The 24,917-nt window shown below is 46.5% G+C and overlaps 1 protein-coding gene across 1 annotated transcript in view; it reads right to left on the bottom strand.

Moving 5' to 3' along the window:
• The window catches only part of LOC138207963 (syntaxin-1B-like), a 38,993-nt gene continuing 14,076 nt past the window's right edge, over window positions 1-24,917 (bottom strand). Inside the window, 10 exon segments of the mRNA XM_069165571.1 lie at window positions 1-9,306; window positions 10,146-10,256; window positions 10,352-10,489; window positions 11,633-11,706; window positions 12,888-12,930; window positions 12,932-12,997; window positions 13,538-13,611; window positions 16,112-16,186; window positions 19,635-19,734; window positions 20,120-20,194. Of these exon segments, the coding sequence (XP_069021672.1) occupies window positions 9,226-9,306; window positions 10,146-10,256; window positions 10,352-10,489; window positions 11,633-11,706; window positions 12,888-12,930; window positions 12,932-12,997; window positions 13,538-13,611; window positions 16,112-16,186; window positions 19,635-19,734; window positions 20,120-20,194 (837 nt within the window). The 3' untranslated portion in view covers window positions 1-9,225.

Genomic DNA, 24,917 nt, shown 5'->3' with positions numbered 1-24,917 from the left:
TACACTGAACAATCCTTTTCTTTATTCATTTTTTGTTATCATTTCAATATGTCTGTCAGGGTTTGTTTTTTTAAGTTTTTATTTTAAATTAAAATTTTTGACACACTTATAAAAGACAGCATCTGCATAGAGTTGTCATCTTAAAGATCCATGAAGAGAGAGAGAGAGAGAGAGGGGGGGAGGGAGGGCAAGAGAGAGAGAAGGTGAGGGAGAGGGGGGGGGGAGAAAGAGGGGGGGGCAGATGGGTAAAGAAGGGGGGGGGGGGAATACTGGCACGTCACATGAACTAAACAGAACAGCCAACAGCAGTACGAGAGAAGGGGGGAGGGAGGGGAGGTGACAGGGTCGGGGGTGGGGGGTGTTTTTTTCAAGAGGGTGAGGGAGGGGGTGGGGGGGACAGATCGCTTTTACATTACGCTACGCACACATACACACACACAAAAAAAACGGGACACAAGTTGCATTTCCGGTCAAAGTTGCGTCTGAAGAGCGACGGTCTGTCCTCCGTCTCTGTCTTTGTTTTTTTGTTTTTCAAAGTTTGGAAACATATTTTTCTGACCTCACGTCTCTGTCTCTCGTCTGCCGTTCCCCCCCCCCCCCGGGGTTAGCTTCTGTCTTTATTTGTCCTTTATCTGCCCTAAAAAAAAAAAAACGTAGTTTAAAAAAAATGTCTGCCGAGTCTCTGCGACGCTGCAGAGGGCCCCGTGTTTATGGCGTCTTAAATGGGTGATTTTGTTAATGGAGTTCCTGCAGGAAGTCTGCGCTCGTCGGACCCGGCCCGGAACGCCTCTGCATGATGAAGAGAGCCCTTGTTTCTCTGAATATTGCACGCTTTGTTACGATAGGCCTGTGTGAGGCGTGTGACCGGGCCTGAAGTTTAGGTTGCAACAGTGGCGGGACCCCGAGTTCCTCAAACTCGTCGGAGGCGAGTCTCACCGGGCGAAACCGTTCGAACGGGAGAAACGAGAAGCTCAAATCGGACTTTAAGACCCGGTTTTTCTGATTGACCTTCGAGTGAAAAACTCGCGCGCTTCGACGCATTTGAGAAACTGAAGCTCAGGTTTCTTCCAGGAACTCCTCGGCGAGGACGAAGTGATGGGAAAAAAAAACCCACGAGGAGAGAAGCGGTGGCAGGTTGAGGTACGAAACAGAAAGTGATTTTAAAACTGGTATTAGCGTTTAAGAGCTAATGGTCTCAGCTCCGAGACGTACGACGGGACTAAGATATGCCAATCAAGCTGTTAGCGTTCTTTTTGGCATCTCAGGATATGGCTACTAGTTGGCCGGGCGAGTTGGTATTTTGGTTCTGATGCGGTTTAAACTCTGGGGGGGGAAACAAGGCAGGTAAAGAGACCAACTTTCAGGTGTGTCGTTTGGCTAGCTAGCTAGTGGATGAGAGACTTGAGTCGAACAGCGAGAGAGAGAGAGATCGGAAACCGCAAACAGGGCTTCCAAAGTGATCGGGGGGGGGGCTGGGGGCGTGGCCTGGAAAGCCCTGGAGGCGGGGGTTGATTTTCCTAATATGGAGGGAAGCACTTTCATCAGAGGAGCCAGTGGGTGGAGCCTCTGGGACTGGGGTGATGGACGGAGGTGCGGTCGTGTTTACACCGTGCCGAGATCTGTTCGTTGTCCACCTCGACAAACCGGATTCATCCCGCTCGTCGTCGTCGTCGATGGCAACGCGAAAGACCTGAAGAGGTACGACGCGGCCTCCGAGTTGGTGTACTGCTACCGGAGACCCCGCCGTACCTTTTCCTACCACAGGGGGGCGCAAACACGGCGTCTGAACGGAGCGTGGCGGACGGCAATGCTAGAAGCTATGTTTCTCTTTCTCTCTGCTGTTGTCTCTCGAGGGGGGGAAGGGGGGAGATGGGGGGGGGGAGGTTTACCGTGGGGACGAAAAGTGGCAAAAAGAGGACAGAGATCGAACTACGTGTCAACTTTGACGGGAATAGATATCTCAGTAGATTTATACATAGACATGCAAGTCATTTTTTCTCTCTTTGAAGTTATTTACAATAATTACATAACACAAAGAATCCAGTTTCAGTTTGACAAAATTGCGAGCATTCAATATTCAATATTACTACTATTATTTATGATAACATAACTCCTTTTGTACTTCTTTAAATCATTGCTATTATAGAATCGTCGTAACCTCCCTTTTTTAAAGTTTTCACGTTGGTTTGATCACTTTGTGTGAAGCCGTTCACTCCTGGGTTTTTGCAAATGTTTTACTGCATTTTATTTGTCATTTATGGTAATAATAATAATAATAATAATAATAATAATAATGCTAATGTTATTTAAGTGTCTTTTCTACTTGCTATGGCAGGGATAATGTGGGCGTGGTGTATCTTTGTGGCCCCTCCCCTAACTCCTCCCACCCCTCCCACTAGGAAAAAACAAAAAAAACAAACCACTGATACAAACCGAATACTGTCTCGTACGATGAAGAGAGCAGAAGGAGGTTTTGAGTGGAGCATCAAATAAATCAGAAACAACAATTAATATCAAGTAGCAGCTGCTTACTGCTGACGAGAGCAGATCGAAGCCACAACAAACAAACAATAAACATTTTCATTTTCTCGTCGTCCAGAACAGGGCACTGAACAGGTTTAGGTTGGTTTTTTTTTTTGTTGTTGTTGTTGAAAATTGTTTCAGGAAGACAAAAATCATCGCGGAGAGGAGTTTAACCGTCCGACAACAGAGGAACGGGGAAAAAAAAAAAAAAAGAAGTGCGACTGGCCCGGATCCTCGGTGTCTGTCGAGAAACAAACGTGGAAGACGGAAACTGTCCGCCGACGCAGCGAGTCTGCAGAAACAAAACAAAAACAAACAAAAAAAAACACGTGCGAAACGACATGCCGCGTTACTGTTCACCGCACGTGCCGACGGCTAACGTTAAAGTCAATCTTTGGAGTTTTGGAGTTGCAGCCAAACTCCCTCCGGATGATTTTTCCTGCTTTCCGCTCCCCGACGGAAACTGGACACGGCCCACAGAAGCGGTAATGGCCACGCAGCCACGTACACATAGGTATAGAAATAGCAGTATGTTGGCGTAAGATTTGTATATATATATATATATTTATATATTCTGCTCATATACGTGACTTCAGTTGACAAAAGGCTGCAGTCCTTTCTCACGCACAGGAAAACGCTCGCTGTAGGTTTATGGGAGCTAGCTAGCGAACAGGTTAGTAAGCACGCGGGACTCCGTACTGCATGTGTAGTAATTAGTATTAAAAAAATGTTTTTTATTGAGAATCCATCTGATGATTTGCAAATTATATACAGGTGGTAGAAATGTTTCTGTATCCGCTACCAAATTTTTTTTTTTTTAGACCAATAATTCTGGTGTTGTGCTCTTTTTCTTTTCTTTTTCTTTTTTTTAACGTTAGCATCGCTGCCCCTCCGACTGCTGCTGTCAGTATTTCGTCGCTGTCTCTTTCTACGAATCTCCAGATTTGACCGCTGGCGGGCAGCACAGCTGACACGCAGCCCAGCTGACACGCAGCCCAGCTGACACGCAGCCCAGCTGACACGCAGCGCAGCTGACACGCAGTCCAGGCGGCAGGAAACAATAGAGTCGTGAGAGCTGCGACAAAGCCGCGTTAGCTAGTGCCGCTCATGTCGCAGTTATTCACAAACTGTTATTTTCAACCCGATTTACTCAGTTGAATGCCGACAGATCGGGGGGAGGGGGGACGGGGGGCTGGGGGGGGTGGAGAGGAGAAGGGGCTCGTTAGCTTCGGGCCCCCCCCCCCCCGCCCCGTCGAACTCGAAAGTCCGCGACTGACTAGCTAGCGGAACCGTCAAACCTGCAGGGAAGCATCGATCCTGGAGCGTGAACACGACTGGTAAACAAGCTGTGTAGAAAATAATGACACCAAAACAAACAAAAAAATAACATGAAGAAGAATCGCAATCAAACAAATAGAAGAAGAAAAAGCACCACCGTTGTCTCCGTTTATGCCTCAAGTGGAGGAGAGAAGCGTACACGTGCTCTTTTTTTTTCACGGATGATTGTGCGTCATTTTTTTTTTTTTTTGCACAAATTTCGACCACAAACTATCTACAGGTGTGGGGGGGTGGGGGGGGGCAGATGTTGTTGTTGTGGCATAAGATAACTCGGGGTTTTGATTGATGGACAGACCAACATGCAGCGAGGGCTGGTGGTGGGCGGAGCAATGGAGGGGGGGGAGGGGAGGGGGGCCTTTTTGTTTTCATAGTTGCGGTTGTATTTGATGTTATTTTATTTCTACATTTATTCACCGTTTGTGACGAACATCTCTGTAAACTTGACTCGCGTTGTGCTCTTCGAACGTTGTTTTTTTTGAGAACACGTGAAGGGAGGGCGGAAAAAAAAAACGCTTTGGTTTGAATTGAATAAATAGAACAAGAGTAACAGTGATCATGGCGTCCATTAAACATGTCTTCTTCTCTTCCGTGACGAATAAAAATAAAATAAAATAACACAGCGGAATTTGTGATACGGCCGCTAACCGCGGAGCTACGATCAGAAAACTTCGTACATTTACACAAACTCGTGCTGCTCCAACACACACACACACACACACACACACACACACACACACACACACACACACACACACACACACACGCACACACACACACATGCACACACGTTTGTGCACTTATGCACCAATCTTGTTTCACTGAAGAGGAAGGGAGGCATGCGGCAAACGCAACAGCGGACGCAAACAAGCACGGACATCAGTTGATAACGGTGGTGTGAAACCTAGCGGGAGGGTCGGAGGTCGGGGGGGGAGGAGGTAAGGGGGGGGGGGTTAGCAAGATGGCTGACGTATCTGAAAACTTTCCCTTTCACATCTAAATAACCGTTCGTTTAAAAACAAAGATACCTCAAAAATAAGTTGCAACTACGTGTCACAAGCAAAACACGCGTCCACGCGCAAATGAGAATGCAGAATAAGTAAAGTAGTTCGTAGCTAGTAGCTAATGTGCTGACGAAAACGGGTCCGATGAGCGGTAAAGTGCACGACATGGCGGGCGGGGGTGGGGTACAAAAACACCATCATGCAAACTCCACAACGCTTTTGCATGCCTTTTTTTTTTTTATTATTACTATCGTTATAATCATTACACACAGCGGGATGGGCGGGGTCTGCCGGGGAGGAGGGGGAGGGGGGGCAGACTCCCGGCCCCTCAACGTCGTCTTTTTGAACAACCAAACAACTACAAACACAACAGGAACGGGGAAGATCAGAGGACGGGACACCTGGACACTCGGACAAACTAACCTTCCCCGAGTTGTTCGTGAACCTTTTTAATGCCATTTACGGTTTTGTGATGTTTGTCCGCGCTTTCTTTCCCAGGAGGCCTGATGGATGGCTGACAAGACAGGAAGTTTACAGAAAACACACTCTCTCAAACACACACACACACACACACACACACACACACACACACACACACACACACACACACACACACGCCAACGCAACGTCAGTGTCAACGAGCTGGCTGGTGCTGCGACGGCATCCTCACATCGCCGATCTTCATCCACGACTCTCACCGCCACCAAACCAAAAAAAACATCGCAAGACTACCGCCGCGACCGCGACGCCGCCTGAACCAACCGATCGACCGTCGAGAACACGGAGCGGAAGTCAACGTTGAGCGGAACGGGAAGGAGACGAACGAAGCACCGTGATGGAAACAGACGGTAGATGAGTCATTTTCAGGTTTCCGGATCTGTCAGTTCCCTAAATACGGAAAATGTCGGAAATATTTAAAAAAAAACTCTTAAGAGAGTCCAAAGACGTGGAAACAAGCACACTTGGGTTTTGTTTTTTATTTACAGGAGAAACTTATATTTACTCTACCGGTGTTTGAACTACATTTAAAAAAAGAAACAAACATGGAAAACACTCGTGAAGACAGAATGCAGCCATGCAGCAGAGAAAGTCTCTAAATCTACCGACGATTCGCTAAAACGGACACCTGGTGGGACGTTGCTGCTCGGAGGGGTCGCCGGTGTCCGCGACGCTTTGGTGAACGCAGAAGGCGAGTTTTGGGCTTTTGCGACGCCAAAGAATAAAAAGAAACTCCACTCGTTTCCAAAACTGAAGCTAAAAAAAACTTTTTTTTAATTATTTAAACAGCATCATGGACATCTAAAGCTAACGGCGCTAGCTACCACGACTCCTCAGGAAGCACACCAATGACACAAAGCGACGACTACGTGCTAGCCATGACCAAGCAGCTAGCGTGATCGTAAGTTGGACAAGCATCACGCGTCGCGTCGCGGCTATGATTATTTTTGCGAATCGTCAAACAGCGCGTCACGTTAGCCTCTCGTCGGAGCGTAGCCTTCCACGGCAAACGGGAGCCGGGAAGCGGCTTCGACTCGTTAACAACAACAACAACAACAACAACAAAGAAAAAGCGACCGAAAATTCGTGAAACCGGAGAAACTCCGTCCGCTCTAGCGAGCCAGCGAACGCATTTTCTGCCCGATGAAACTCGTGTTATTGCTTCGACACTTGAGTGTACGTGATTTCGTGGAGTTTACGGTTGGTGTTTGCGGTTGTCGTCGTCGAGCGTAGGCCTCAACAGAAGCGGACGAACCCTCCGTGTCACGGAGCCCGACGCGCCGACGGACCTACGGACCGACGGACCGACGCGCCGACGGACCTATGGACCGACGGACCGACGGACCGACGCGCCGTCGGTCCAGTCCGGGGCAACGCGCCCACTTAGCTACCTCTCAACGACGCAACACCACGTTATCGGCGACGAATTCAAACCAAACAAGCTTTGACGACACACGCGGTCTTTGAAACGTAACACGTGTGCGTTTTGTCCCGGTCGGCCGCGTCGACGTGGAACGCTTTCGCTCGCGTTCCCGCGATTTGTACTCGGCTAGAATTTCAGATTGGAGTGACGGTCCGGTGTCGTCGTGCAGCTAACAGCTAACACTAACACAGCTAATACATCGACGACACAACGAATTCTGCGTTTTTCCACCGACGTGTTCGTAAAGGAGCCGATGGGGGAAAAAGTTTGACGAAATTAATCTCACGAGCTAGCTGCCGGCTTACTCGCCTTTTTCTGAAAACGTCGTTCTTTGTTTGTTTGTTTTTTTTTTCCCCCCTGGCGGCCGGTCTGGACACACAGAGGACACGTCTTTAAAAACAAAAATGAAGACCAGGAAAACCGGAGGACCGAATCTCTCCCAACAAGCAGCTTCTACACGATCTACACGAAACACGAGCTAACGACGCTACAGCATGCAAAGCGACGCGGTCGCACCGGACGTGACGTGGAACACGGGAAGGTCCGCGGTGGGTTCCGCGGTGGGTTCCACCGCGTCCGACGGGTCAGATGTGAAATGTGTTCATGTGTTATGTTGTGAATGTTTGTGAATATATGCGTCTGCATGTGTGTGTGTGTCACATGTTCCACCTGTGCAACTCAGGCATTCAAGATGTTGGTGAATGAAACACACTTCAGGTGGGGGTGGGGGGGGGGGGGGGGTGGAGAGGGTGGGGGGCGAGGAGGGGGGACGGAGGGACGCGGGGGGGGGGGGGGGGGGGGGGGAGGAAACAGGGCCGAAGCATCGAAGACTAAAACACTGACGGCTCATCGATGTCGGGCCGATACGTCACGGAAACGCGTCACGCACGCACCAAAAAACAGCAGCAGCACCACGGAAACAACGAAGCGACAAAATGTTCCCCATCGAAAGAAAAAATTAAAAACAGCGACGATATCACCGCGACACTCAGGTAACCAGGGGCAACCAGCGTCCGCAGGTTTTTTTTTGTTGGCCCGTCTCCGCTTGTTGTCTGGCTTGTTTTGTTAAGTTTTCTGGTTATTGTTTTTCGTGTATTTTTTTTTTTTTCTTTCTTTTTTCTTCTTTACTTTTTAATGTGTTCTCTTCATTTTTTAGAATCTTCCGGAAGAACAGTTGTGACAGCGTGGAGACGACTTCCGGCCCCGACTACCACGTTTCTACGATGACGATCGGTGTGATGGGCCTCCTTTGTTTTTTTTCGTTTTTTTTCTTTTGGGTGCCGTAACGCGAATCCCCGATTTTCATTGGCTATCTCGGTCGTCTTCCTTTTTATCTAAACTGCATAGATTAACTGTCCAAACCCTCCGACCCGCCTTCCTTCCCACCGTTCACCTGTCAGTCAAACGTCACGCTCGTTTTCATCAAATTCAGCAGGACAACCGGAGGCCCTCCCTCCCCCCCCTGCTCTTTGGTCGGATAGGTGTGACGAGAAGGGGAGGCTGTTGTCGTGGAAACCTGCCTCGTAGCAGTGACAACCCTTACCCCCCCCCCCCCCCCCCGACAGGCTGTTTTTTCATCAACCGGTCGGCTGGCTGCGAGAGACGTCTCAGCGGGAAGCGCGTCACGCTCTTTCCACGTGTCGGATCTGAAGTGGCGGCGTGGCAGGTCGGGCTTCGCCAGTCGGAGCTAATTTCGACGGGCTGACTGAGGTGAGTGACAGGAGTGAGACGGGAGCCGGAGGGTGTCCGTCCTGCGGGGCGACGTTCCGGAACACTCCGGGACGACCGGCGGCGTTACGGAACCTCGGGTGGTTCCGGAATTTATTAACGTGTTCCTGAAGGTGCTCGGCTCCGGAGCCGTCCCGCCGGGTAACCGAACGTGAGGAGCTAACGGACGGGCCGAGACCCGCAGGACTTCCACCCGGCAGCCGTCACCGTCACTGTCCTCGGAGACTCCCGAAAAACGAAAGAAACTGTTAAAAAATAAGAAAAGAAAAAAAAAGAAAAAGAAAAGGCAAACCAAACAAACAAACAAGTGAATGTCATATCATAGGTCTTCAGTTCGTACAGGTCGCTAACCCACGTGTTGCTCCATAAATACATTTACATGTACATCTGTAATAAATATGTGTATTTGTACCCTCTTTTCTATATGTAGTTAAGTCAGCTATAATGTGATGGCGTTTTTATTGTGTTTTTTTTTCTTCGTGTTTTGAACCCCACCCGAACCCGAGGTGTTTCCTCTTATCTGGGATTGGATCGTTATCTCTTCCTAGCTGATTGGTTTATCTGTCTTGCATTTTATGTTTCAAGTTTTTTTGGGTTGTCGTCGTCGTTGGTGATTTCTTTTCTCTGCTGGCTGTCGGTCGGACGGTCGGGTCGGTCGGTGTCGGTCGTCACGGCGGCGGGGTGGCGGGGAAGGGGGGGGGGGGGCGGGGCGTCTTACATCCCCAGTGTGCCGCCGATGGACGACGCCAGGACCACGCCGAGGATGACACAGCAGATGATGATCATGATCTTCTTCTGCAGGGCGGAAAAAAAAAAAAAGGGGGGGGAGGCGACAGAAAGACGAGTTACTGAAAGTTCGTAGGAGGTCGTACCGCCTCCCGGTGACGATTTGTGAAATAGATAAATAAACAGCAGGTATTTTTATTCATCTTCGTTGTGTGTGTGTGCATCAAAACTCTGAGCGGAAACAAAGAAAATTCAAAAATAAGTAAAACATTTTTACCCTTCTTGTGACTGTCGTCTCACCAAAAGATAATTTATAACGTAAACTAGACTTCTACGATCACCTTTTTTTTAATCAAAATTCATTCTGGCTCCAAACAATCAAACTTTATAATCATCGGATGCAGAAAAAAAACCTTCTAATGGGGGAGGAGCCAGAGGTGTTTTTGGAGCCAGCTCTCCCCCCCAGTGGCCCTCGGTGGTACTGCAACTTTAAGGCACTTCTGTATTTGCTTCACTTCTGATTTTTTTCACATTTTTAGATGCAGTCAATGAGTTTCGGTGTCTCGCTTATTTTTCACGTGCGGCGTGAAGAAGCAAAAAGGAGAAGGAAAAGATTTGTGTTCACGTGTGCCACATATATGACACGGTGTCGCTCTAAACACGTGACTCAGCTCAAACATCCAGTCGTTACCAAACGGGAAAGTCGTCGTAGAAAGATCGGATTGGCGGCAGCCGCAGCGCCGCAGCAGACAGATTTCAGCGTAATGGCAAAATAAAGACCCATAATGACTCACTACCGCCCCCTAATGTGCGAAATGGTATTACAAGACGGGATTTATTTCTCACAGCTTCATTATTTGAGTTTATTCCGTCATGAAATAAAGTTACGTTGAATAAAAGTTGGTTACCTTGCGAGCCTGGCTCTGGTATTTGACGGCCTTCTTGGTGTCGGAGACGGCTCGCTCCACGTAGTCGACGGAGTGCTCCACGTTGTACTCAATTCTGTCAATCATCTCTCCCTGAAACATTCACACACACGGCAAAGGTTTAACACACGTCGGCGGGGCAACCTCCGCCGTGTCGCGCTCACTTCCTGTCCCCTCGTGCGACGCACCTGGCTCTCGACCAGCATGGCCATGTCCACGAACATGTCGTGCAGCTCGCGGATGCTGTTTTCCAGCTTGATGATCTCGGTGTGTCGGGTCTCGATCTCGTTCAGCGCCTGCTTGGTCATCTGAGAGTCCATTTTGATCTGCAGGAGACGTTTGTACACTTTTACATGAAAACAAAAAACAACCAGCGAAAAGGTTTCACAAATAAAAAGCTTCACCAAAGAAAACTAATTCGGGAAAATGTCTGTATCGTAAGTTTTTATGGAAAATATATTACGTTATTAAAGAGGACGGACCGACCGTATGTTGGTCATACTCACCAATCTGCTGCTTCAGCTTCTCTTTTAACATAAAAGTTATTTCTCAACACTTCCTGCACACGTTTCAAAATAAAAGCCTCCTATAAAAGTAAAGGGATTCTGCCCACAGACTGTATCTAAAGTCACAATGGCTCAAAGTGAAGCCAGAATGTTCTGGTGACATAGTTTAAAACCGGCGTGCAGTAGTGATCGGGGGCGGAGACATCGGGATGAAGCCCCGCCTCCTGCAATAGTTTGGCTTCACTTTTCGGGAGTTGTCCTGACGTCCATCTTTGTATACCTAACTGTGAGTTATATTTTCTATAAATTTACGTCCTGCTATGTTCAGGTCAGGTGTCGGGAAAAAAAACGTGAGTGAGCCTTTAAAAATTTGTGCGTAATCTCTTTGAAATAATTTTGCACGTGAAATGTTTTACAATGAAAACTTCCAGCAGCAACTCTGTTTTGGTCAAAACTGTGATGGTGACCTTTGACCTCTGGCTGGAGGACCGACTTACCTGCTTTCAGAGTAACTGAACACCTGCTGTGAACCGGGTTTTCACTGACCTCCGCTGGTTGAAGTCGAAGTGCACCGTCAGCACACTGTGACATCACAGGTGGGCGTGGTTTCAACGGGAGACGCTTTGATTCGCAGCTCGGTGTTCAGTTACGAAACACAACATCGGCGGCGCCGGTAAAGAGTCAGAGCTTTTAATTTGGAGGAGCACGTGACGTAAGTGAGGTTACTCCTTCAAAATAAAAGCTCCCGCGGCTGCCGTTTGACCCCCCCCCCCCCCTCCTCAACCCTCCTCCTCCTCCTGTAGACCCTCTGCTGTGATATGACAACGTCCGCGTTCACTTGATGTCTCAGCGCACCTCGTGGCCGTCCTGCGTCCCCGACGGCTGACGCGCGTCGCAGCGGGACGCAGGACGGCGCGGTTAAAGCGACCCGCGGCCGCAGCCGGGTTCAGGTGCGGTGCTTACATCATCGGTGAAGACGGCCAGCTTGCCACTCTCCAACATGTCCTCGAGCTCCTCGTTGGTGGTGGTTCTCCCGGCTGCAGACAGAGCAGAGACAGACGGAGACGTCGTTTAGGGACGAGAACACAGGAAGCATCAGGTTATCCTCGTCTGCGCTAAAGATCGGCGCCGGGGTCTGTTTTCGATGACGGCCGGACGGAGCATCTGGCATATTTTCCAAATAAAACACCCCGTGCAGCCTTCTGAAACAGGCTAAATGGGAAATAAATGTGACAATGAATTTTGTTTTACCACAAAAAAAACTTGATTAACTTTGTCTGCAGCACAACGTAAGAAATAACAAAAAGAAAGCAGACGACGGAACAAAACAGCGACGCACACGTGGCGTGACGGGCCAGTGGAAAATGCAGGTAACACGACACGCGTGTTTCAGCAGTGACATTCAGAGAGAAGCTGGCGGTAGAACCACATGTAGGTTCAGATGAAAGTTCTGTTGCTAGGAAACCACAGAGCCCGCCCCCCCATCCTTAAATCAGAGCCTGAAATCATGACTGGTGGAGCTTAAACTTCACCTGTGCGTGGTCTGAGAGTGAAAAACAAAACGCTGCATCGCCGGGCCGTGTGGTGTGTTTGTAGCAGCTGTGTAGCAGCTGTGTGTGTGTGTGTGTGTGTGTGTGTGTGTGTGTGTGTGTGTGTGTGTGCGCGCGCATGTGTGTGTGCATGTGAAGGTCAACACTCGACTGTTGAGAGAAAAAATAGCTGCACTACCTCTGCAGTGTGTTTATCTGTCTGCATCAGCCCAACCTGAGTCTGAGTGTGTGTGTGTGTGTGTGTGTGTGTGTGTGTGTGTGTGTGTGTGTGTGTGAATAAATAAATGTTTAAAGGTACAGCTGGAACTTAAAAACTGAAACTTGAAGGCTTCAGAGATTTTTCAGTTTGTAAAAAAAAACAAAAACACATTTGTAATTATTAAATATTTGTTTGTGTTACATGTAATTAAATTACAAGAAATAAAATCAGTCGAGTTTTCTGACAAAAAAATCTGTAATGAAATAAGTGAGAACATTTCCGTGTTTCTGTGTTAGAACTCTTAAATTTGAAATATGAGCTTCATTATAACCAAACGACTTCCTGTAAAACTGAACAAATGTTCCCTCTGCGTGCCTCATCCAGCAGTGTTGTTGGCGTGTTGTTAGCATGTTGTTTCCGTGTTTTGTCGGCGTGTTGTTGCCGTGTTGTTGCCGTGTCGCAGACTCACTGATCTCCAGCTGTCTCTGGATGCGGTCCTTGCAGCGGTCGCGGGTACTTGGACTGCGTGGTGTTGTACTCAGTCATCACCTCCACGAACTTACGTGACAGCGTCGAGTGCTGCGAAGACACGAAGAAAAGAGGAAGAGGAGAAGAATCCGTGAGAAGAACAGCTGAACAAACCAAAGCAGAGATTTTTTTTTTTAAACCAGTTTAACTGAAACTTTCACATCAATCGTTTTTATCTGGAATTTTGTTTTTCAGCAGCTTGAAAAAACTATTCAGTCACTTTTTAAAACTATTACAAACTTTTATACAAACCTTTATGTTTAGAATTTTAATACTTCGATTTAGTTTCTGCACTTTATTTATTTATTTATTTTTTTTATTTAGTCATGGTTTTATCTGGTCTATTGTATTGAATGAAAGATTCATATTAACAACAACAATAACATTAACACACACACAGATCTGTGGTGGTGTAAGATGCTGCTGCTGCGAGGCGCTGCAGTTCTCCTCTCGTGCACCGGGAGGCAGCACAGAGGGGACTGATGAAGAGGAGGGAGGCAGCAGAGTGGACTGATAAAGAGGAGGGAGGCAGCAGCCAATGACAGAGCAGAATACTGCAGGGTCAAGATGATTGACAGCTGCTCGTCTCACCTGTGTCTTGCGGATCCGGAGGTCCGCCGATGATCTGTTGAGACCTTCCTCCTGCTCGATGCTCTGCTCGATTGCTGCAGGAATACACACACACACACACACACACACACAGAGTCAGTTAAATAAAGTTAAAGCAACAAAATATCCTCACTGAATTTTAGCCGGTGCTCTTATTGTGAAAGGTTTGACAGTGCTGTCTCCACCACAATAAAAGCAGCAGATCAGGACTTTTATCAGAGCTGACGGAGAGACACCTCATCTTTCTGTCCCTCCTCCTCCTCCCCCTCCTCCTCCTCCTCCTCCAATACTCTTGTTATTCAGCCGGGGAGACTCAGATTAATAATGTGTGTGGATGTTGTGATGTGAGCTGAGCTCACAGAGCAGGAGAGACGACAGCACTGCGTTTTATTTAAGGGGCCTCGCTGCCTTCACGGTGTGGATGTTGTGGCTGTAATGACGCCAGCAGCCTGAAGGGGGCGCTGACAGGACCACAGACCTCCAGTTTAGCTGCAGGTGTAGTCCTGCGAGGTCACACACACTTCAGATCTGAAGATAAAAATCACAGCTGATGATGTGCGTGTGTGTGTGTGTGTGTGTGTGTGTGTGTGTGTGTGTGTGTGTGTGTGTGTGTGATGACCGGCTGCAGGTGTGTCCTAGTGTCATGTGACTCCGATGTCTCCTGCGTGTGATGAGATCAACTTGAAACGGTTACATAATGTTTTCCACTGAGCGTGTGTTCCCGTCTTGCCTACGTTGTGGGGACCCGGATCTGTCGGCCACATTGCGTGGACTCCTCTAACTTTTAACAGGTGATCAACGCCGATCACCTGTGTAGACTCAGACTGAGGGTGGGCGGAGCTTCTGGTGAGTCTCCAGGAAGTGAACGCTGAGTCCTCTGAAGTGATGAAAACATGAGTGTGTGTGTGTGTTTCCTGGCTCGTGGCCCAGCTGCTCGCTGCTGGATCCGCGATGACTCAGCGATATCACACAGCACTGATGGTGTGTGTGTGTGTGTGTGTGTGTGTGTGTGTGTGTGTGTGTGTGTGTGTGTGTGAGTGAGATGAAAACTAGGTGAGTAAGCAACAGATTGCGAGTCCTCGTGTGTCTGTTTGAGGACGTCTGCAGCATCTTTAGTTTCAGACAACAAACTCGTGTTTATTTGTTCTTACATAAAAACCCGTTCTGGGAACCACGGCGACGAAATATCAAGATGAAATGTATTGATAAAAATATTGACCTCCCTATTAATACTCGTACTTCTGGAGCGGATGTAAAGAGGAAGTGGATTCGGTGAGTCAGCTGATGGGTCTCATCGGCAATCTCTATAAATTTTATTAATTGGAAATTTGTTGGAAATGTAAACATATTATTAACAGTCTCTTCATCCTGTCTTCCATTCATGTAGAATAATTTGCTTCATATCATCAATAGAAAACGTTAAACTTCCCTCTGAGAGGCAGCAGCGAGTAGTTTTGATATTTTTTAATGATTGATGATCAATAACCGATCGCTGGTTGGTTTCTGGGGAAATAATGAAACTGACGTGTTTAATGGGGGCTCAAAAAGGGTCAAACAGCAACTTTAATCCTGAATTTCTTTAAATTTTGTGGAACTGTCCCTTTAACAGCAGCAGAACTGTGTGTGAGCACCTCCTGCCTGCAGTGCATCATGGGTAATCAGACAAACGTCACTGATCACTGAGACTGAGGGAAACTTAAAATCAGACAGATTCTCAGTGGACTTCTGAACTGTGTGAGTTTCTGTAAGGTGACTCAGCTACATTTCCTGCGTTACGTTACCCGCCTGCTAGCTCGCTAAGCTGTTAGCCTCTGTAGCTTCTAGACACCGTCCATGTTGCCGTTGCCTAGCAACGCGACTTTCCGTGTCGTAACAACAAAACTGAGCGTCGCAGTTCAAGCCTTCATGATGTCATTTAAATGAGACGTACTGTCACTTTAGCAATCTGAGCAGCCTGAACTCTGACAGTCAGACAAGATGACCACAACACAAATCTGTTGGAGGCGGAGCCTGTCTACCCTCCCGCCCCCCCACCCCCACCCAAAATCTACAGTAGGAGATGCTGCAGTGTGTGTGTGTGTGTGTGTGTGTGTGTGTGTGTGTTGTTGCCTGGTGGGGTTTCCAATTATAGCTTCATCTCAGCATCACAGCTTTTCTCAGACTGCATATGTACATATGTGTGTGTGTGTGTGTGTGTGTGTGTGCGTGCGTGCGTGCGTGCGTGCGTGCGTGCGTGCGAGCGTGTGTGTGTGTGTGTGTGTGTGTGTGTGTGTGTGTGAGTGTGTGTGTGTGTGTGTGTGTGTGTGTGTGAGTGTGTGTGTGTGAGTGTGAGTGTGTGTGTGTGAGTGTGTGTGTGTGTGTGTGTGTGTCGTCCCTCCTCTGGCTGTTCATATTAAAGCAGTGATGTCCTTGAACCCTCAGCAAGAACCAACGATGCTGCACGACGAGTGTGTGTGTTTCTGTGTGTTTCTGTGTGTTTCTGTGTGTGTTTCTGTGTTTCCACTTTGATAAATCACCTCCTCTGTTTCTGAATATTTTCTTCTTCTGTGAACGTACCTTTTAATTTTGAGCGAACTTTATTGGCTGTCTTCTTGATGTCAGCTGTGAGGTCCTCCAACTCCTGCTTGGTCTCTGCAGAGGAACAAAGAGACGGTTTGTTTCTGTTTGTGTTCCAACGTCTGGACGACGCTCACACGCTCCCTCTAGTGGACAGAAGGGTCTACTGTGATGCCGCGTTCACGGAGGCGGAGCTTATTTCATTACCCGTCTTGTCATTTTAAAGTTTGCCGATTATTTCCTCCACATATTGATCGACTGGTTTGTAAAAACTCAGTGAACTTCTGAAGACAAGCAGCAAATCATCACATTTAAAAAGATTCACAAATCAACATACAACATAATAATGTAAAAATATAAATATATTATTATTTGTATGTATTAATAATTGTATTGAAGTAAAGTGGGTATGGACGTCCGCCTGCAACAGAAACACTGAGTGTTGGACCGACGGATGCTGACTGGTCCTCAGGAGGAGGAGGAGGAGGAGGAGCGGCAGTACATCACATCACGTCGGCCATGTTGGATGCAGCGCAGCAGCGGTGCGGTCAGATTTACGAGCGCTGCAGTGGTGCTCAGCCGTCTGAGTCACCGTCTGACGTCTCGCTGCTTCCTGTTTCTGAAGGGAGGACGGTCAAGTGGTCAAACCTCAGGTGTAAAAAAAAAGTCCTGATAAGACCTGTAAACCTGAACACTGAAGAGTCCCGATAAGACCTGTAAACCTGAACTCTGAAGAGTCCCGATAAGACCTGTAAGCCTGAACTCTGAAGAGTCCCGATAAGACCTGTAAACCTGAACACTGAAGAGTCCCGATAAGACCTGTAAACCTGAACACTGAAGAGTCCCGATAAGACCTGTAAACCTGAACTCTGAAGAGTCCCGATAAGACCTGTAAACCTGAACACTGAAGAGTCCCAATAAGACCTGTAAACCTGAACTCTGAAGAGTCCCAATAAGACCTGTAAACCTGAACACTGAAGTGTCCCGATAAGACCTGTAAACCTGAACTCTGAAGAGTCCCGATAAGACCTGTAAACCTGAACTCTGAAGAGTCTCGATAAGACCTGTAAACCTGAACTCTGAAGAGTCCCGATAAGACCTGTAAACCTGAACTCTGAAGAGTCCTGACTTATTGTTAATGAAAAAATTCTCGACTCTTCTTCGTTTGATTGGCGGGTGGTTTCTGTTGACCAATCAGTGTCATGAGCCGGTGTGTACACACTCTGTCAGTGTGTTGTTGTTATATTTTATTGATCAGCAGTTGAAACACGTTTGTGTCATCGGAGACTCGCCTACGTCGGCAGAAACCGGAATCGAAGCCGTTTCATCGTTCGATGACGTTTCTACTGCGAAAATTAAAACATTTCTTCTGTGTTTGTGTTAAAAAGAGTTTCTGTGTGTTTTCTTTTGTCGACTCCTCAGTTTGTTTCTCTGAACAACTTCTTTTACTTTGAAGTGCAGAAACGTTTCCTCACGGATCGTGTGCAGCTGCTCACTTCCTGTTTGTTGTGACTCTCCCTCATCATCCTCAGAGCGACGATGTCGGTCGAGACGAAGATAACTGAGCTGTGAGGAGGAGGAGGAGGAGGAGGAGGAAGGCTCTTTATGAATGGCTGCGGTCTGCAGCCGCACTCCGCTGCTCTCACTACAATTCCCATCATGCATTATTCACGGGGCTGCGTTGTGCATGACGGGACGCTGGCAGCTGAGCGCGAGCTGACCCAGAAGTGAGGAAGACAGGAGGCGACATGTTCTCACCAGAAGGAAGAAGAGGAGTCGGGACGTCGCCTCAGATCAGTGTGAGGATCCGACCGACCCCGGCACCGATCCGATCCGCTTTCTCACTCTCTGGGCGCCTTCGTCACCGCCTCCTCCTCTTCATCAGCTCGTTCACTCTAACTCATCATCTCCAGCTCTCTGATCCCCGTTCAGCTTCTCAGGAGGAGATGCTTCCTCAAGAGCTTTTCACAATAGAAGCTTTACCGCAGTCGGTTTTGAGGTGGTGGAAGGTTGTTAACGGGGGGCGTGTCCTCGACAGAAACTCCTCCCCCTGCAAACAATACTGAATCTAATCTGGATTATTTATGATGAGAAAATAAAATCTAATTTAATTTTTGCAGGAAAAACTAAAATGATTTTAATTCATTCATGGAGTTACCCTCCGGTATATATCTGTACGGTGGCTCTGATTGGCCCCTGAAGCATGGGGGCGGAGCCTGTTGAACTCAACTACAAACAAAATGTTTTTTCAGCTCAAACTCACAGAAAGAAGCGAGAAGCTCGTCAGTCCGGGGTTAAAATCTTCATCTTCATCATGCAGAGCAGCATGCAGGAGGAAGAAGAGGAGGAGGAAGAGAAGAAGGAGGAGGAGGAAGAGGAGGAGGAAGAGGTGGAGGTGGAAGAGGAGGAAAAGGAGGAGGAAGAGGAGGAGGAGGGAAGAGGAGGAGGAAGGACGGCAGAAACAAAGAAAGAAAAAGGAACAGAAACAAAGGACGAGAAAACAGAAAATAAAAATCATCATTTTCATGCAACAACAGAAGAGAAAACATGAAATAAAAGCAGCATGCAGGACAAACAACAACAAGGTAAATAAAACAACAAACAAACAGGAAGCTGAACATCGACAGCATACAGGAAGTAAAGCCAACCGGTTTGTCACGACTTATTTTTAGCCTCCATTTGTTTTATTTTTGCGATCTGTCCCTTTAACAGCAGCCGAACTGTGTGTGAACAGCTCCTGTCTGCAGTGCATCATGGGTAATCAGACAAACACCATTGATCACAGTGAAACTGAAGGAAACCTAAAATGGGACAGATTCTCAGGGGACTTCTGAACTGTGTTTCAGGACGCGCGTCAGAGATGATGAACCTCGGCAGAAGAAGAGTTCTGGATTCGGTGGGGTTAAAGATAAACGTGGGAACCTGCGCCTCCTCTTCCTCCAGCTGACCCGATGAAGAGGCCGTGCTTGTTCCGCTGCAGTGCTCCTGACAGCGGTGCCTCGTCCCCGGGCGCCAGCGGTGACATTGAGTTACGGCTGCTGAGTCACGCTGCGTCGGGGTCGCGCTGAACTCGCCGAGCATCCAGCTCTTTCGTTTCTTCCTCGTGTGTCAGGAGGAGCTCCGAAGGGACGGATCTCATCAGCGGGTCGTTAACGGGATCAGATTTCACCCAGAGGCTCGAGGTCGACCGACCGAAGGTTTCTGACACGTCATCTCTGTATTTACGGTCCAACAGTGTCCGGAACGCAGACGGGATATGAAAGAGTTCGTAGCTACGAGCACATGCAGAAAGTGTTTAAGCTGCAATACCACCAAGTACCACTAGAGGTCGGTTCCAAAAAGCCTCCGGCTCCATAGACTCCCATTCAACTTCTCTCATCAAATACAAAGTCAATAAAATGTGTCCATCAATTATCTCGGTGTTGTTAGCTAAAGTCACTCCTTCTTATTAGCTTTCTGGAGGTCCATCTGAAAATAATCCCTCATTCATTAGAAAATAAAATGTGTGTGTGTTGAGTCTTACTTTCGTCAGGGTTGGGTGCGGCCAAGATGGCGCTGTGCTGCTTCTTGACCTGTTCCACGTCCTCCGACAGCTTTTCTATACAGCCGCGGATCTCCTCCACCTGGACACAAACACAGAGAGGTCAGCCCTCCAGACGATCCACTGAACCAACAGGAAGTTCAACAGGAATCATCACATCCCTACAGACGATCCATTAAACCAGCAGGAAGTTCAACAGGAATCATCACACCCCTACAGACGATCCATTAAACCAGCAGGAAGTTCAACAGGAATCATCACATCCCTACAGACGATCCATTAAACCAGCAGGAAGTTCAACAGGAATCATCACATCCCTGCAGGAGTTTCTAATAGTTTCAATCAAATATTTTAATATTTTAAAGCTTTTTTTTAAAAAGTTCTGACGTTTCGTGTTTGTTTTGACAAACATGAGGTTCGTGGCCCCTCAGCAGGTCCCTGCAGGTGTGAGTGCGGTCGTGTCTCACCTGTTCGAAGAACTCGTCCATGAAGTGGTCCCGGTCCACCTGCACCACCTCCTCGTCATCGTCGCTGTCCTTAGCCTGCAGACAGGAAACATGATGTCACTGTGATGTCACTGTGATGTCAGCGTGATGTCAGCGTGATGTCAGCACATAGCAGACAGACAGACAGCGTTATGTCAGAGAGTCAGCTCCACTAAAATACAGTTTTCTGACCTCCGATACAAACAAACAAACAAACAAACAAACAAACAAAAAGAGGGGGGTTGAGTCAAAAATGCAGAAAAATACAGTCGTTGTTTTGGAGGCCGCGCAGACGAAAACCTTCGACCACCTGCAGACACTCCAAAATGTTTCCGGGGAACACTGAACGGTGACGGACAGGTGGACGGACAGGTGGATAGGTGGACAGACAGGTGGACGGACAAGTGGATAGGTGGACAGACAGGTGGACAGGTGCTTCACTAAAACAAACAAACTAAAAAAGGCCCGAGCGTGGGACTTCAAAATAAAAGCACTTCCCCTGAAGATCAGCAAGTCTCTGAAACCTTCACTCATATTTATGTAAATAATATAAATAATTGAAATATGAATTATGTAAATAAAGAATATAAATATTGTAAATAATATAATTGAAATAATATAATACAAATAATGTAAATAATGTAAACATAAATAATATAAAAAATTAAATGAGATATTATAAATAACATCATGACCCAACACATTTAATGTTCTGTGTTGTTTCCATGGCGACGTTCTGAAAGCATCAGATCCAGAAAAGGTTTGATGTTGTAATAAATCAGATGTTTAACTCTAATTTCAGATCAAATTGTTTTATTTCTCTCGTGACTGTGTCATTTTTTATTATTATTTATATATTTATTCAACGACGCTCGATTGGCTGATGTATTTCCTGAAGATCATAACAGAGAAACTTCCTGCTTCCTTTGTTTATTGTTGTTTTTTTAGCTGTTGATGCTGCAGGTTTAAACATAAAAGCTACAGCTGAGCAGGGAGCAAAGCATCATGGGTAATGAAGTCCTTCTCATGGTGGAAACAAAATGAACCCGCGTTCACACACGAGAGATCTATCACAAAATCATCTCAACTTCTTTGTTGTGACTCTTCTGTGTGTCTGTGTGTGTGTGTGTGTGTCGGTGTCGGTGTGTATGTGTGTGTGTGTGTGTGTGTGTGTGTGTCGGTGTGTATGTGTGTGTGTGTGTGTGTGTGTGTGTGTGTGTGTGTGTGTGTGTGTGTGTGTCGGTGTGTATGTGTGTGTGTGTGTGTGTGTGTGTGTGTGTGTGTGTGTGTGTGAGAGAGCTTCTCCTCTGCAGATCAGATCAGATCAGATCAATACGGACAGAAATAGACGGCCTTGATAGCAGCGATCAGCTGCCTCCGTCCTGCTCACACACACATGCACACACACATGCACACACACACACACACACTAAAAGCGTCTCATGTAAATGTGGTTAAACCTGCTGTGTGGACGCCGTTCTGTTACCATGGAAACACGTCATCAGACGTTAATAAAAGCTGCTGTTGTTTTGTTTTTAATAGAAATATAACGAGATAAAAACAACATTTGTGTGTCTCTGACGGGACAAACAGTCGCCGAGCATCATGGGAAACGCGCGTCTGCTCCGAGCTGATAAGGTCGAGCCGCCTCCGTCCACCAATCACACGCTGCCGTCAACACGCCAACATAAACCGCAGAAAACACGGAGCTGCGTCACATCTGTCGGAGGGTCGTCACCCAACCGGACACCCGTAAAGGTGCAGGGCATGCTGGGAAATACTTCAGAGAGGCCTCAGGAGGTACAGAACCATGTCAGGGATCTAATGGGGTCTACCCTGGAACCACCAGGTTGTAATTGATACCAACATGGTCTAATGGGGTCTAACTGGAACCACCGGGGCCTAATGGGGTCTAACTGGAACCATCGGGGTCTAATGAGATCTAACTGGAACCATCGGGATCTAATGGGATCAAACTGGAACCATCGGGGTCTAACTGGAACCACCGGGGTCTAATGGGATCTAACTGGAACCATCGGGGTCTAACTGGAACCACCGGGGTCTAATGGGGTCTAACTGGAACCATCGGGGTCTAATGGGGTCTAACTGGATCCAATTGGGTCTACAAGGGTCCAATGGGATCTATCAAATCGGTCAGAACGGTTTCAGGATTAAATCCGGTTTCAGGGTTCTGAGAAACGTAGCGTGTCCTCACAAAGACAGAAGAGCAGGCATGTGTGAATGTTTGAACCAGACATGGTCCCTGAAGGCATCGCAGCAGCCCCCCTCTCTCCCCCCGCCCCCCTGGTGACAGCAGAGGACTCCCTGACCTTCAGAGAACCAAGTGATCTGTGAGACGCCCAGGAGATAAACCGAGCCCACCGCCGCCACGACAACCGCAGACAATAAAAATAGAAAAAGAAGAGAGAAAAAGAAAAGAAAAGAAAAGAATTTAGAAAATGTTTAAATAAAATCAATCTTTAAACAGATTTTAAGGGTAAAGTAAAATATTTTAAGAAACAGAAATCACAAGATAAAAAGCTGTAAAGTTTCAAGTTTAAATCTGTAAAATCTCAAGAAATAACTACAATAATTAAAGATTTGCAATATTTTAACCAAACACTTGAAATTCAAGAAAAATTATGTAAAAATTTTAAAACAAAAAAATTAAAAGCGTGGATACTTTACAGAATTTTTTTATTGATTTTACTTTTACTATTTCAACACGGATTATTTATTTTACGATGATAAAATATATTAAAGAATACAATACTAAATAATACGATGCTAAAGAACGCGATGCTAACGTACGATACCAAAGAATTAGGTTGTAAAGAGTACGATGCCTTTATGTTGTTTGAAACACTTATTTTGAAACTATTTAATTTATCTATGAAATAAAACCGGGTTCAGACGAACGAGTCGAACTGAACGAGCGCGTCTGATTGGTCGGTTAAACTCCGCATCACGAGGTCTGAGACTCGGATTTCTGGGGTCGCTGTGGAAACCGGAATCGAGGTCATGAGGTCAAACGAGGCGAGACGTGATTCGTCAGTCGTTTGACGCGCTCGTGTTCAACGTGGGAACACGTATGTGTTGTGTGTTTACGAGCACATTAATGTGATTAACGTGACTGACTGAGCAGCTCTGAGAGAGGGGAGGGTGGGGGAGGGGGGGCTGTAGTTACAGGATGGGGGAGGGGGGAGAGTCCTGCTGCTGTAAAATACATGTTCAAATAAACCGCCGACACACGTCAACAACAACGTAAAAATAAAAACACTAACAACAACAACAAAAAAACACGAGTCCTTTTTCTCTCATCTCACTTCAGTGTTTTCTACTTATTTATTTAGAATAAACACGTTTTTATTTCAGCTCACTGAGTCTCTGCTCTGTGGGCGGGGCTAAAAACCAGATTTACAGAGACGTGGAGCGGAGCAGAGGAGGGACAGGTGAAGTGAACGTGACGTTACTCGTTTCAGTGTAACGAGATTAATTGAATGGACGGACGTCGACCTCAAACTTCTCACAAGAGTTTCGTTGTTTAGTTTAGATTCGTTGTTTGTTTTCTTTAATAACAAGATAAAATTATACGTCAGACTATTTATTATCTCGTTAAGAAAAAGAAAACGTCTGAATAATGTAAGAAAGATTCTGTTGTAACGTAAACATTTTCTCGTTATGAGAATTTTTTAGAATTAAAAGGCAACAAATCTCATCATCTTGTAAAAAAAACAAATATAAAAACATGAATTGTGATAACGAGAGCAATTTATCGTAAAAACGAAATGAACTGGCATCTCATAATAACGTGAAAATATTTTTGCACCAATAAGAAATGTTTCATTAAAAAAAAAAAAAAGTGCCCCTGAATAACTGAATACATTTTTTTTATTATTTGAATTCCTTCTTTTTTTTCCATCTCCTGTTCTTAATTTTTTTTTCTTTGTCATTCTTTTTTTTTTTTTTTTTTAAAGAAGCTCTTATTCCATTAATTCCTCACATCCGTGTCTTTCCTCTGATTTCTATTTTTCCTTCCTCTTTATTTCCTTCATATATTTATGCCTCCTCTTCATCGCCGTCCTTCCTGCCCCCCCCCCCCTCCCTCTCATGTCATGCAGACTTAAATCAGGACGTTGACCTCAGGTGTCAGAGTGTGTTCTCATGCCAGCAGAGTGTGTGTGTGTGTGTGTGTGTGTGTGTGTGTGAGTGTGTGTGTGTGTGTGTGTGTGTGTGTGTGAGTGTGTATTTGCATGCATGAATACACACACCCTGTATTTCTGTGTGTGTTTGCAGTAAACCATGCCAGCAGCGAGCTGTGTTACCCACAATCCTCTGGGATCTCTGGCTCTACCCAGAGTCCATCTGTGCTCTGTGTGACCGTTCGTTCCTCCACGAACCAGATTCACCTACAGAGATCTGATTTAAAATAAAACAAAACCAAAAAAATTACGCTTTCATGTTTCTCCTTCTAATCCGACAGACACTGAGAATTCAGAGCATTTAGTGAGCGCCTGAACGCACCGTCAGTCTGCAGACCGGCTTCATCACGTGACATTATAACGCCGGCAGGAAACTGGAAATCAAAGATTTGGGTCAAAACTGATTCTTAAACATTTGCAGCGTTCCTTGTTTTGATAAAAAACAAAAACTTTATGATGTTAAAATGAGAAAAGTTTCATTGGTTCTGTAAAATAAACAAAACAAAGTGACAGAAGACTTTTCTTATTTCTAAAAAAAAATCTCTTCGTGATAAAAATCGTTAATTTTCACTTTATTA

Source organism: Embiotoca jacksoni, unplaced genomic scaffold, assembly GCF_022577435.1.
Source record: "Embiotoca jacksoni isolate LCO1_2020_lvr unplaced genomic scaffold, fEmbJac1.0.p SCAF_34, whole genome shotgun sequence".
NCBI lineage: Eukaryota > Metazoa > Chordata > Actinopteri > Embiotocidae > Embiotoca > Embiotoca jacksoni.
This window is presented reverse-complemented; position numbering and strand designations above follow the sequence as displayed.